General features: G+C 42.3%; 1 protein-coding gene across 1 annotated transcript in view; it reads right to left on the bottom strand.

The window, feature by feature from the left end:
• The window catches only part of LOC106611807 (vinculin), a 75,964-nt gene extending 60,466 nt beyond the window's left edge, over positions 1–15,498 (bottom strand). The window contains exon 1 of the mRNA XM_014212402.3: positions 15,102–15,498. Within this exon, the coding sequence (XP_014067877.1) occupies positions 15,102–15,269 (168 nt within the window). The 5' untranslated portion in view covers positions 15,270–15,498. The remainder of the gene's footprint in view (positions 1–15,101) is intronic.
• Positions 15,499–15,721: the final 223 nt, after the last annotated feature.

Here is a 15,721-nt window from a genome sequence, read left to right as displayed (position 1 = left end):
GACTTTTCAATGCTTTTCTATGGGGAAATCTAATAATTAGGACCCAGATTGCCGTTCCTATGGCTTCCACTAGATGACAACAGTCTTTAGAAATTGTTTAATGCTTGTTTTTTGAAAAATCAAGAAGTATTTGTATTCTTTTGAAGTATCCCTCAGAGGGACTCAAGTCTTTTGGCGCGCGTGAATGAGTGCGCGCTCCTTGTTCTTTTTCTCCAGTATTGAACACAGTTTATTCCGTCTTAAATTTTATTGATTATTTACATATTAGGGCACCTGAGGTTGGATTAGAAATGGTGTTTGAACTGTATGGACGAAGTTTACAGGTAATGTTTTATATTCCTTTGTAAGCATGTTGGGCGAGTTGGAACAGGTGTATTTCTGAATCAAACGCGCCAAATAAACAGACATTTTTTGGATATAAAGAATTACTTTATCGAACAAAACAACCATTCATTGTGTAACTGGGACCCTTTGGATTGCAAAAAGATGAAGATCTTCTAAGGTAAGTGATTTATTTTATCGCTATTTCTGACTTTTGTTATGCCTCTGCTTGGTTGGAAATTGTTTGTGGGGCGCTCTGGTGAGGGTGCGCACTTGGTTATTTATCTCCGCGAATGAACATACTATTTTCCATCTTAAATTTTATTGTTTATTTACATATTAGGGTGCCTGAGGATTGATTAGGAACGTTGTTTGACATATTTGGACGAAGTATATTGGTAACGTTTGGGATTGATTTTGTATGCATTTTGAACGAGGGGAAACCGGTGGATTATTGAATGAAGCGCACCAACTAACCTGACTTTTTGGGGATATAAAGAAGGACTTTATCGAACAAAACGACCATTCATTGTGTAACTGGGACCCTTTGGATTGCAAAAAGATGAAGATCTTCAAAGATAAGTGATTTATTTTATCGCTATTTTTCAGTTTTGTGACACCTGTGCAGGTTATGAATTCATGTTAATGCATGAAGTGGGTGAGGCGCTGTCCTCAGACGATCAAATGCTATGCTTTCGCCGTAAAGCCTATTGTAAATCGGACAAAGCGATTCGATTACCAAGATTCTAAGCTAAAGAACGGTGTATAACACTTGTATTTTTATGAATGTTAAATATTACTACTTTTGTTTTTTGAATTTCTGCAATTTCACAGGATGTTGTTGAGGTGGGACGTCCCACTGATCCGAAAGAAGTTAAGGAGCAGCTCTTTCTCTGTGGGTTTAACCCCAAGAAGTTCTGGAAAATATTTAAAGACCTGCCTATGTCCCTTAATGTTGTGGTTGTTTATGACAATGAGCACGACTGAGCTCTTTAATCACCACTTCATTAAGTCAGGATTCCTATTTGCCTCTGCCATGCATCCTTGCCTGTCCAACATTTCCTCATCTCCCACCCCTTCGAATGTGACTATTCCCAATGCTCCTCCCTCTTTTCCCCCTGCCCCGCTACAAAGTTTCTCCCTGCAGGCGGTCACTGAGTCCGAGGTGCTAAAGGAGCTCCTTAAACTTGACTCCAAAAAAACATCTGGGTCAGATGGTTTAGACCCTTTCTTCTATTAGGTTGTTGCCCCTATCATCGCTAAGCCTGTTTCTCCTCTCTGGGGAGGTTCCCATTGTTCGGAAGGCAGCCACGGTGCATCCTTTATTTAAAAGGGAGAGATCAAGCTGATCCTAACTGTTATAGGCCAAATAATTTTTTGCCCTGTTTGTCAAAAGTGTTGGAAAAACTTGTCAATAATCAACTGACTGGCTTTCTTGATGTCCATAGTATTCTCTTTGGTATGCAATCTGGTTTCCACTCAGGTTATGGATGTGTCACTGCAACCTTAAAGGTCCTCAATGGCCTCCTGAGTGGCGCAGTGGTCTAAGGCACTGCATCGCAGTGCTAGCTGTGCCACTAGAGATCCTGGTTTGATTCCAGGCTCTGTTGCAGCCGGCCGTGACTGGGAGACACAAGGTGCGGCGCACATTTGGCCCAGCATCGTCCGGGTTAGGGGATGGTTTGGCCCAGCTGGAATGTCCTTGTCCCATTGTGCTCTAGCGACTCCTGTGGCGGGCTGGGCACCTCTGACACATTGGTGCAGCTGGCTTCTGGGTTAAGCAGGCATTGTGGTAAGAAGCAGTGCGGTTTAGCTGTGTCGTGTTTCGGAGGATGCACTGCTCTTGACCTTCGCCTCTCCCAAGTCTGTACGGGAGTTGCAGCGATGGGACAAGACTAACTCCTAATTGGATACCACGAAATTGGGGAGAAAAAAACAATGGTAAAAAAAATACAATTAAAACGCACAAAAATAGGTCCTCAATGATGTCACCATTGCCCTTGATGCTAAGCTAAACTGATTCTATGCCCTTGATTCTGCTGATATTTTTATTGACTTGATACGGTAGACCATTCCATTCTTGTGGGCCGAATAAGGAGCATTGGTGTCTCTGAGTGGTCTTTTACCTGGTTTTCTAACTACCTCTCTCAAAGAGAGAGTGTGTAATGTCAGAACATCTGCTGTCTCAGCCACTGCCGGTCACCAAGGGAGTACTCCAATGTTCGATCCTAGGCCCCATGCTCTTCTCAATTTACATCAACATAGCTCAAGCAGTAGGAAGCTCTCTCATCCATTTATATGCAGATGATAGTCATACTCAGCTGGTCCTTCCCCGGATTTTGTGTTTAACGCTCTACAATAAATCTTTCTTAGTGTCCCAACAAGCTTTCTCTGCCCTTAACCTTGTCTTGAACACCTCCAAAACAAAGGTCATGTGGTTTGGTAAGAAGAATGCCCCTCTCCCCACCGGTGTGATTACTACCTCTGAGGGTTTAGAGCTTGAGGTAGTCACCTCATACAAATACTTGGGAGTATGGTTAGATGGTACACTGTCCTCTCAGCACATATCGAACCTGCAGGCTAAGGTTAAATCTAGACTTGGTTTCCTCTGTCATAATCGCTCCTCTCACCACAGCTGCCAAACTAATCCTGATTCAGATGACCATCCTACCCATGCTAGATTACGGAGACGAAATCTATAGACTGGCAGGTAAGTGTGCTCTCGAGTGGCTGGATGTTCTTTACCATTCGAACATCAGATTTGCCACCAGTGCTCCTTATAGGACACATTACTGCACTCTATACTCCTCTGTAAACTGGTCATATCTGTATACCCGTTGCAAGTCCCACTGGTTGATGCTTATTTATAAAAACCCTCTAAGGCCTAACTCCCCCCTATCTGAGATATCTACTGCAGCCCTCATCCTCCATATACAACACGTTCTGCCAGTCACATTCTGATAAAGATCCCCAAAGCACACACACATCCCTGGGTTGCTCGTGTTTTAAGTTCGCTGCAGCTAGCGACTGGAACGAGCTGCAACAAACACTCAAACTAGACAGTTTTATCTCAATCTCTTTATTCAAGGACTCAATCGTGGATACTTAATGACGTGGCTGCTTCGCATGATGTATTGTTGTCTCTACCTTCTTGCCCTTTGTGCTGTTGTCTGTGCCCAATAATGTTTGTACCATGTTTTGTGCGGCTACCCTGTTGTGCTGCTGCCATGTGTTGCTACAATACCATGTTGTTGTCATGTTGTGCTGCTACCATGCTGTGTTTTCATGTGTTGCTGCCATGCTATGTTGTCGTCTTAGGTCTCTATGTAGTGTCGTGTTGTCTCTCTTGTGTTGATGTGTGTTTTGTCCAATATTTGTATTTTATTTTTAATCCCAGCCCCTGTCCCCACAGGAGGCCTTTTGCCTTCTGGTAGCCTGTCATTATAAATAATTTGTTCTTAACTGACTTGCTTATTTAAATAAAAAGAAATAAATAAAAAGATGTTAGGACATTGCTACGGGGAATTGCTTCCATTCAGCCACAAGTGCATTGTTGAGGTCGGGCAATGAGGCCTGGACCCAACAAACTTTACAGTTGGCACTATGTTTTGGGGCAGGTAGCGTTCTCCTGGCATCCGCCAAGTGCAGATTCATCGGTCGGACTGCCAGATGATGAAGTGTGATTCAGCACTCCAGAGAACGCGTTTCCACTGCGCCAGTCCAATGACGGCGAGCCTTACACCACTCCAGCAGATGAACAGTTATTGTGCTTTGCTTCCAGAGGCAGTTTGAAACATGGTAGTGAGTGTTGCAACCGAGGACAGACAATTTTCACACGCGGCGCGCTTCAGCATTCCTGTTCTGTGAGGTTTGAGTTTATTTTTATAGGGACAGTGCACATTAATCAACGTTTCAGTAAAAACGTGGCCTACTACTTCGCGGCTGAGTTGTTGTTGCTTCTAGACATTTCCACTTTACAATAAACAGCACTTACAGTTGACTGGGGTAGCTCTAGCGGGGCAGAAATTTGACTAACTGACTTGTTGGAATGGTGGCATCCTATGACAGTGTCACGTTGAAAGTCACTGAGCTCTTCCGTAAGGCCATCCTACTGCCAATGTTTGTCTATGGAGATCGCATGGCTGTGTGCTCGATTGTATACACCTGTCAGGAACGGGTGTGGCTGAAATAGCCGAATCCACACATTTGAAAGGGTTGTCCACACACCTTTTTATATATAGTGTAGGTTTATCCCGCAACTGTCTAGTCACGTCAAGCAGGGGTTATTAATATAGTTCAGGAAGTGCACAGGGTGTAGCCAAGGTGGTGACAGACACAAATCAAATGCCTCACTAGGCCTGTGCGCCAAAAGAAACCATACAGCAAGGAAGCATGCATCACACACACTTCTTGGCCATCTCTCATATTACAGAGTAGTAGTCTATCATGAGTCTTTCTCATGACAATATTCCTATTCATAAGCTTTCACAAGATTCTATGAGCAGATATTTTTGGTCATAATTCATTGAGAACAACTTCCGGCCAACATAAGCATACTATTTCTAGCATGAATTTACCATCCGAGTCTTAAAAGTAAGTCATCTTTTCACACAGCTGAGGTGACACTGACAGCCACACCGTACACCATGTTTGCGTCCCAAATGGCACCCTATTCCCTACATAGAGCACTAGCTTTGAGCAGAGCCCTATGGGCCCTGGTCAAAAGTAGTGCACAACAGTGCATTCAGAAAGTATTCAGACCCCTTCCCTTTTTCCACATTTTGTTACGTTAAAATCCTCAACAATCAACACACAATACCCCATAATCACAAAGCGAAAACAGGTTTAGAAGTTTTGCTAATTTATAAAAATGTTTAAAAAAAAGTTAGTTACATGAGTATTCACACTTTGCTATGAGACTCAAAATTATGCTAAGGTACATCCTGTTTCCAGTGATCATCCTTGAGATGTTTCTACAACCTGATTAGAATCCACCTGTGGTAAATTCAATTGATTGGACATGACTTGGAAAGGCACACACCTGTCTATATAAGTTCCCACAGTTGACAGTGCATGTCAGAGCAAAAACCAGGCCATGAGGTCAAAGGAATTGTCCGTAGAGCTCCGAGACAGGAACTCGAAGAGCAGATCCGGTGAAGAGTAACAACAAATATTAAAATTGTAGTCATTTAGCAGACGATCTTATCCAGAGCGACTTACAGTAGTGAATGCATACATTTCATACATTTTTTCTCCGTACTAGTTAATATTAGTTAATATTGCCTGCTAACATGAATTTCTTTTAACTAGGGAAAATGTGTCACTTCTCTTGCAAACAGAGTCAGGGTATATGCAGCAGTTTGGACCGCCTGGCTCGTTGCGAACTGTGAAGACTATTTCTTCCTAACAAAGACAGCCGACTTCGCCAAACGGGGGATGATTTAACAAAATCGCATTTTCGAAAAAAAGCACAATCGCTGCATGACTGTACCTAACCATAAACATCAATGCCTTTCTTAAAATCAGTACACAGAAGTATATATTTTTAAACCTGCATATTTAGCTAAAAGAAATCCAGGTTAGCAGGCAATATTAACCAGGTGAAATTGTGTCAGTTCTCTTGCGTTCCTTGCACGCAGAATCAGGGTCTATGCAACAGTTTGGGTCGCCTGGCTCGTTGCGAACTAATTTGCCAGAATTTTACGTAACTATGAAATAACATTGTAGGTTGTGCGATGTAACAGGAATATTTAGACTTATAGATGCCACCCGTTAGATAAAATACGGAACGGTTCCGTATTTCACCGAAAGAATAAGCGTGATAGTTTCCGGATTCGACCATATTAATGACCTAAGGCTTGTATTTCTGTGTGTTATTATATTATAATTAAGTCTATGATTTGATAGAGCAGTCTGACTTAGCGATGGTAGGCAGCAGCAGGCTCGTAAGCATTCATTCAAACAGCACTTTACTGCGTTTTCCCAGCAGCTCTTTGCAATGCATTGCGCTGTTTATGACTTCAAGCCTGTCAACTCCCAAGATGAGGCTGGTGTAACCGATGTGAAATGGCTAGCTAGTTAGTGGGTGCGCGCTAATAGCATTTCAAACGTCACTCGCTCTGAGACTTGGAGTAGTTGTTTCCCTTCCTCTACATGGGTAACGCTGCTTCGAGGGTGGCTGTTGTCGGTGTGTCCCTGGTTTGAGCCCAGGTAGGAGCGAGGAGAGGGACGGAAGCTATACTGTTACACTGGCAATACTAAAGTGCCTATAAGAACATCCAATAGTCAAAGGTATATGAAATACAAATCGTATAGAGAGAAATAGTCCTATAATTCCTATAATAACTACAACCTAAAACTTCTTACCTGGGAATATTGAAGACTCATGTTAAAAGGAACCACCAGCTTTCATATGTTCTCATGTTCTGAGCAAGGAACTTAAACGTTAGCTTTCTTACATGGCACATAATGCACTTTTACTTTCTTCTCCAACACTTTGTTTTTGCATTATTTAAACCAAATTGAACATGTTTCATTATTTATTTGAGGCTAAATTGATTTTATTGATGTATTATATTAAGTTAAAATAAGTGTTCATTCAGTATTGTTGTAATTGTCATTATTACAAATAAATAATAAAAATTAAAAAGAAAAAAAATCAGCCGATTCATCGGCATCGGCTTTTTTGGTCCTCCAATAATCGGTATTGTGTTGAAAAAACATAATCGGTCGCCTCTATTTGGAATCACCAAGACTCTTCCTAGAGCTGGCCGCCAGGCCAAACTGAGCAATCGGGGGAGAAGGGCCTTGGTCAAGGAGGTGACCAAGAACCCAATGGTCACTCTGTCAGAGCTCCAGAGTTCCTCTGTGGAGATGGGAGAACCTTTTAGAAGGACAAACATCTCTGCAGCACTCCACTAATCAGGCATTTATTCTAGAGTGACAAGACGGAAGCCAATCCTCAGTAAAATGTACATGACAGCCCGCTTGGAGTTATCCAAAAGGCACCTAAAGGACTCTCAGACCATGAGAAACAAGATTTTCTGGTCTGATGAATCCAAGATTGAACTCTTTGGCCTGAATGACAAGCGACCCGTCTGGAGGAAACCTGACACCATCCCTACAGTGAAGCATGGTGGTGGCAGCATCATGCTGTGGGGATGTTTTTCAGAGGTAGGGATTAGGAGACTAGTCAGGAACGAGGAACGGAGCAAAGTACAGAGAGATCCTTGATGAAAACCTGCTCCAGAGCGCTCAGTGCCTCAGACTGGGGTGAAGGTTCACCTTCCAACAGGACAATGAACCTAAGCACAAAGCCAAGACAATGCAGGAGTGGCTTCAGGACCAGTCTCTGAATGTCCTTGAGTGGTCCAGCCAGAGCCCGGACTTGAACACGATCAAACATCTCTGGAGAGACCTGAAAATAGCTGTGCAGCGGCACTCCCCATCCAACCTGACAAAGCTTGAGAGGATCTGCAGAGAAGAATGGGAGAAAATCCCCAAATACAGGTGTGCCAAGCTTGTAGTTTCATACCCTAGAAGACTCGGCTGTAATCACTGCCAACTGTGCTTCAACAAAGTACTGAGTTTAGGGTATGAATACTTATATAAATGTGATATTTCAGTTTATTTTTAATGAATTATGGGGTATTGTGTATATTGATGAGGATTATTTTTTAAATACATTTTAGAATAAGGCTGTAACGTAACAAAATGTGGAAAATGTCAAGGGGTCTGAACACTTTCCGAATGCACTGTATATAGGATAAAGTGTGCCATTTGAGATGCAGCTTACACCAACCAACCACAGCAGCTGAGGTGGCTCGATGGAACACAAAACCGATGGTGGTTTCCTGACACATCTGACTACACACTATTTCCCCATGGCTGTTGTGGTCTTTAGGACCAGCAATGTATCATCGCTGGGGAGGAGGGAAGGGAGAGAGGATAGCTCATCAGTGCCCAGCAGAGTTGTAGTTGATTTATTTCCCTCCCTTCCTATGTTGTACTAAACAGCTGTTGTTGCAGCACTGGACTACTACTGCTGGTGGATTCAGATCCACAGCCTTTATCCAAGGCTTCCTGACTTGACTAACTGCACTTCCATTCTCACTCTACCTCACCCTGCCTGCCATCTCCTTCACTAGCAGTTCTGGGGGGGGGGGGGGCAGTGCCCCTGTGACAACAATTTTGGACCCCCTTGAAGCCCCCCTAAATGTGGAGTATGAAATAATTTTTACATAACTAATTTTTGCTATCGTTATTTTTTTTACATCCGTTATTAGACAGTGGCAACACGGAACATGGTCTTTTGCCTGCTAATGCCTGCAATGCAGTGAAGAAAACGACATGACAACAATAATGTCTAATGTAACTGGCCCCTCTAACAGTACAACTGGCCCCAGCTTGGCCCCCCAGTTTAAATGGTCTAGAACCGCCACTGCTCTCTTTCCACCTATCCTCAAAAGCCCATCTTCATGTGATCGATGAGAAAAACAGAGGCCCAAATGGTACCCTATTCCCTATCCCCAATAGGGCTCCGGTCAAGAGTAGTGCACTATATAAGGAATAGGGTGCTATTTGGGACATGGCGGTTCCTCTGAATCAATTAGTTAGATGGCAAAAAAGGCAAAATCCATATCTTAACATAAAATACTTTATTATGTAGTTATTTGTTGAGTAAAGATGTGTAGCTACGCATCAAACCTGTGTCATAATGCAAATCCAAAAAGAGCAAAGTAGCAGCAGTGCTCCCTTCCTTTAGCACAGGACTTAGCAAGGCCAATCAAAGTACAGTTACGCACCATCTACACTACTGTGCTGAAGGTTTGTTTAATTGTGCATGAAGTCTCCAGTCTTCAGACCTTGCCTTGGAGAGACTTGGCTGTAGAAGCAGGCACACAAACATTCAGTTCCCAGTCTGTGCCAAGACCCTGTGACTGAGTAGAACATCAACGGCACTTCTCAAAAGACCATAAAAAGGAACTGCAGAAATGATTAAGTACAGCAGGCCTCGTTTGAAAATCACCCTTTTAGTCATCTTAAAACTATGCCTGCTGACTAGTATGCCTGCCTAAATAACACTTGCTATAGTGGGAAATGAGTCATCCCGGCACGCAAAAGCCAAGGCTCAAGTGCCAGGCTACTTACTCTTATTTATAGTGGGACATGTCTTTCTTTAGGGATGCACTCAGGCCATCATGGCTGATTTCTTCTACACAACCACCCGAGGAATATGGCCAAAATTGTGCTTAAAATTCAACATTTCTGTTTCTGACACTCAAAGAAGATCATGGAATAAAGAGCTAAGAAGATAGAGCACTCAAAAAACAAGGTGAACAATGAAGAGGCGACTCCGGGATGCTGGCCTTCTAGGCAAGGTTCCTCTGTCCAGTGTTCTTTTGCCCATCTTAATCTTTTCTTTTTATTGGCCAGTCTGAGATATTGTCACGTCCTGACCAGTAAAGGGGCTGTTTGTTATTGTAGTTTGGTCAGGGCGTGGCAGGGGGTGTTTGTTTAGGGTGTTTCGGGGTTGTTTGGGTTATGTTCTATGTTAGTGTATTTCTATGTTATTTCTAGTTGGCCTATTTCTATGTGGTGTTTATTGGGTTAACCTTCAATTGGAGGCAGCTGCTTCTCGTTGCCTCTGATTGAAGGTCCTATTTATAGGGGTGTTTGTTCTATGGGGGATTGTGGGTAGTTATTTCCTGGTTTAGTGTTTGTTGCACCTGACGGGACTGTTTGGAGTCGTTTGTTTTGTATACGCGTTTATTTTGTTTTTCCTTCTTCAAATAAAAAAGATGAGTATACATTTTCCCGCTGCGTTTTGGTCCACTCCTTACGACAATCATGACAGATATGGCTTTTTCTTTGCAACTCTGCCTAGAAGGCCAGCATCTCGGAGTCTCCTCTTCACTGTTGACATTGAGACTGGTGTTTTGAGGGTACTATTTAAATAAACTGCCAGTTGAGGACTTGTGAGGCGTCTGTTTCTCAAACTAGACACTCTAATATACTTGTCCTCTTGCTCAGTTGTGCACCGGGGCCTCCCACTCTTCTTTCTATTCTGATTAGAGCCAGTTTGCTCTGTTCTGTGAAGGGAGTAGTACACAGCGTAGTACAAGATCTTCAGTTTCTTGGCAATTTCCTGCATGGAATAGCCTTCATTTCTCAAGAATTGACTGACGAGTTTCAGAAGAGTTATTTGTTTCTGGCAATTTTGAGCCTGTAATCGAACCCACAAATGCTGATGCTCCAGATACTCAACTCGTCTAAAGAAGGCCAGTTGTATTGCTTCTTTAATTAGAACAACAGTTTTCAGCTGTGCTAACATAATTGCAAACGGGTTTTCTAATGATCAATTAGCCTTTTAAAATTATAAATTTGGATTAGCTAACACAATGTGCCATTGGAACACAGGAGTGATGGTTGCTGATAGTGGGCCTCTGTACACCTTTGTAGATATTCCATTAAAGAAAATCTGCCGCTTCCAGCTACAATAGTAATTTACAATTTTAACAATGTCTACACTGTATTTCTGATCAATTTGTTATTTTAATAGACACTTTTTTTAGCTTTTCTTTCAAAAACAAGGACATGCTAAGTGACACCAAACTTTTGAACGGTAGAGTATATACTGTATAGAGGTCGACGGACTATGATTTTTCAACACCGATACCGATTATTTGAGGACCAAAAAAGGCCAATACCGATTAATCGGCCAATTTTTTTTTTCATGTAAATGTTTGTAATAATGACAATTACAACAATACTGAATGAACACTTATTTTAACTTAATATAATACATCAATAAAATAAATGTAGTCTCAAATAAATAATGAAATATGTTCAATTTGGTTTAAATAATGCAAAAACAAAGTGTTGGAGAAGAAAGTAAAAGTGCAATATGTGCCATGTAAAAAAGCTAACGTTTCAGTTCCTTGCTCAGAACATATGAAAGCTGGTGGTTCCTTTTAACATGAGTCTTCAATATTCCCAGGTAAGAAGTTTTAGATTGTAGTTATTATAGGACTATTTCTCTCTATACCATTTGTATTTCATATACCTTTGACTATTGGATGTTCTAATAGGTACTTTAATATTGCCAGCCTAATCTCGGGAGTTGATAGGCTTGAAGTCATAAACAGTGCAATGCTTGAAGCATTGCGAAGAGCTGCTGGCAAACGCAGTCAAGTGCTGTTTGAGTGAATGCTTACGAGCCTGCTACTGCCTACCATCGCTCAGTCAGACTGCTCCATCAAATCATAGACTTAATTATAATATAACACACAGAAATACGAGCCTTAGGTCATTAATATGGTCAAATCCGGAAACTATAATTTCGAAAACAAAACATTTATTCTTTCAGCTTGGCCATCGCTCATCCATATATTTGTATGTACATATTCTTATTCCATCCCTTTAGATTTGTGTGTATTAGGTAGTTGTTGTGGAATTGTTTGATTACTTGTTTGATATTACAGCACTGTCAGAACTAGAAGCACAAGCATTTTGCTACACTCGCATTAACATCTGCTAACCATGTGTATGTGACCAATCAAATTTGATTTGATGATTTGATCAAAAAATGTTTTGTCGTCCAGCTCTTCTTGGAAAGAGGAATCAGAAACAGCCATTGTAGCTAATTATTTAGCAATCTCAGCTGGACAGTGCACGGCAGCATGGCTTCCATGAACCTGTAAACCAGTACCTGTCAAGGGTGTGTACGGGAGGCGAAGTCAGGTGCAGGAGAGCAGAGTGTAGTTAACAGGCGCACTTTAATTCCGTTCCACAAAATACAGCACATAAAAACAATAACGTGCTAAAAACACGGAATATGGCAAAAGTAAAGCACCCGACAATAATCCACATCACAAACAAAGAATTACACACAAAGACATGGAGGGGAACAGAGGACTAAATACATGCAGTAATTATGAAATGAAAACCAGGTGTGTAAAGGAACAAGACAAAACCAATGGAATATGAGAAATGGAGCGGCGATGGCTAGAAAGCCGGTGATGTCGATCGCCGAACGCCGCCCGAACAAGGAGAGGAGCCGACTTCGGTGGAAGTCGTGACAGTACCGCCCCTGTTTTGAAAAGCCAGCCTTCGAGGGTCTGAACAAGGAAATAGAGCTCCCGTCAGGCTGTAAGCTTTACAAAGCCAGGGAAAATTTGTCAACCTAAATATCCTGCAATGTCCTGGCAGATAGCAACATCGTAGAGACAAGTCCAACGGCTCTAATTGAACAATGACAACCATATCTACTTGCTGCTAGCGTGACTGCGCAAACCCAAAGGACACAATAATTGCTACAAAACATGACTCCATTTATTTTTTAGATCAGACAGCAGGCTCAAATCAACCAATGATATCATTGGTTGAGCTCTCCCAGCGCAATTTTTTTTAAATAAAATACAGCTATAGTGAATAATTATGTCTGAAATATCAAATCAAATTTATTTATATAGCCCTTCTTACATCAGCTGATATCTCAAAGTGCTGTACAGAAACTCAGCCTAAAACCCCAAACAGCAAGCAATGCAGGTGTAGAAGCACGGTGGCTAGGAAAAACTCCCTAGAAAGGCCAAAACCTAGGAAGAAACCTAGAGAGGAACCAGGCTATGAGGGGTGGCCAGTCCTCTTCTGGCTGTGCGGGGTGGAGATTATAACAGCACATGGCCAAGATGTTCAAATGTTCATAAATGACCAGCAAGGTCAAATAATAATAATAATCATAGTAGTTGTCGAAGGTGCAACAAGTCAGTAACACAAGAGTAAGTGTCAGTTGGCTTTTTCATAGCCGATCTTTGAGAGTATCTCTACCGCTCCTGCTGTCTCTAGAGAGTTGAAAACAGCAGGTCTGGGACAGGTAGCACGCCCGGTGAACAGGTCAGGGTTCCAGCAGGTCTGGGACAGCAGGTCTGGGACAGGTAGCACGTCCGGTGAACAGGTCAGGGTTCCAGCAGGTCTGGGACAGGTAGCATGTCCGGTGAACAGGTCAGGGTTCCATAGCCGCAGGCAGAACAGTAACCATAAATACCCTCTCATCACTCATAATTATGTATCGAGACTGGAAAAACACCCCAAATAATGTCGAACGGTGACGTTTCCCTTTAACTGCCAGCCTGGTCTGGCCTGGCCAGTCCAGGGTAAGTCCTACAAGTAAACAACACTCTCCCCCCAATACTCCTACACTGAGTATCACTTTGCAGGGAGGAGAGGCTAGGAGATGCCAGTCTAATTGTCCAAATGTATCCTCCAGACAACTGCCACGGACTCCTAGCTTCACCTCACAGAGTGATGCAGAAATAGGCCTAACTTACAGTAAATGTCATACAGCCTAGTATTAGTGTGAGAAATGTATTGTGAAACGTACTTATGTTTGACAACTTCTGGTTGTTTAGCAATCTGATAATAAAGACTGAGTCGAATACTGAAATTGAATACAGCGTCCCTGGATCATCATACTTCTACGAACACCTTTGAGTAGCTAAGATGCTACAGTACTTGGATGAAATATTAATTTATTCCCTTTTTTTGGAAACCACAATTTCTGTGAGGACACTGATAATTACACCTTTTAATTTTTTTTTTAGCTTCCTCACTTAGAAAGTGAGAATCTCAGCTATGCTCTTTGTAAATAAGAGGAAATGCCATTATGGGTCATTTGCCCACTGGTCATGTACTGTGTAATATGGTCACGTTTAGACTGCAGAAGACAACAGCTTCTTAATATCTGTATTAGGAAGGAAACCACTGGATTGCTATTGGATTCTGTACTAAACTGCATAGACTGTGGGCCTAGCTTGCTTGCTGGCTGCCATGGAGTTCAGTCAGTCATCCACTGTATGAAGTTGTCGTGTGGAGCACAATTTCCACTCCCACTGGGGTTTTAACTGCTTTTGATTCGATTTACACTTGTCCAACTAAGTCACAGCTCAGACTGTAGTTAATTACATTCAAAACTGTTAAGAACACTTATACTGTGTGAAAAACAGTGGGCTATTTTTACAACAGTATGCCCAGTGTCTGATAGTAAAATGCAAACGTACAGTATGCATAGGCTATATTTAGAGCCAAACGTGAAGAAGATTGAACTAACAGATTTGTCTGTCATTAGCAGATCATATGGTGAAGGAATGCTTTATTACTCTGTCATACACTGGGGTTGCCCTTACCAGTCAAATAGCCTACACTATAACGGCATCACTTCCATTCATTCTCATAAAAAAACATCTACTGGCACAAAGTTGAGTAGGAAACCATGTGGATCCATGCAATTAAATGTTGGCATTTACACAAGGCTACAATACAAATACTGCTGAAGTTATCAATAATTGTTTAGAGAACACTTGAGTTGATGACAATTAACAACTGTTTTTCAATTGTTTGTTACAAAGGATCTTTGATTGAAATAATGTGGCATAAGAATAGCGTATACATCAACAGGGGGACATATACATGGCTCCGGGGGACAGGCCCAGAGCATATTCTCAAGGGGAATAGGGCGTCACTGCCCTACGGCCCAAGTGAAAGAGAACTTCAACAAAATGTAATATACACATTGTAGCTACAACTCTAGCGTTCTAAAAGCATTACGTTGCCAACCGATATAGCGACGAAAAGAAACAAAGTAACCACAGCCGTAACTTCTCACATAAAATGACAATTGACTGGAATCGCCGCGGGCTGGCACAATATAGCACTCACTACACAGACAGCGAGCAACAGGTAACCAACCCTACGCAAGCGTATTGTATGGACTGTTCACTTACCCGAACCAGGTTGCTGACAGCCGCCTGCACCGCAGCCACGGGTGCGGTGAGATCCGGGATAGCTTTCCCGTCCACCTCACCTTCTTCGTGCATTATCACCAGATGGGATATCTGCTGAGCCACCGGCTCTAGGATACTTTCTATCGTCTTTGTGTGAAAAACCGGCATGATGAAAACTTAAGTCCGCTCTCCTATCCAAGAGAAAAAAGGCAGACCCGTTCTGTGTTTCAAAACTTCCCTCTCTTGTTTGCGCCTTTATGAAGTCTACAGTTGGTTACTCCAACACTTTCCTTCCCTAGAACAATTTCACTCTATAGGAACACGAACTACTCCCCTTGCAACCATCAACGTGAGAATCCCAACCGCACCTCGCAAAAAGTAATTGCAACCTTTACCATAATGAACGTAATGTCCACCCTCCGACCAATAAGATAAATAGCATAATGTCACCGCCTACGCGATTGGCACAAGTGGATGCCAATCTTTCCCGATATGCTCCGCCTATTCCACACATTCGCGTTTGCTCGAGTTCTACCAAAATTACGTAATACATTATCATGCCCTAAAAAGGGAAATGTGCGTCTTCTGTTGAGAGGAGCAAATTCCAACCAGTAAAGACA

This window comes from Salmo salar, chromosome 01, assembly GCF_965601325.2.
Source record: "Salmo salar chromosome 01, fSalSal1, whole genome shotgun sequence".
Lineage (NCBI taxonomy): Eukaryota > Metazoa > Chordata > Actinopteri > Salmoniformes > Salmonidae > Salmo > Salmo salar.
Note: the sequence above shows the minus strand (reverse complement) of the source record. Positions and strands in the feature narration are given on the sequence as shown.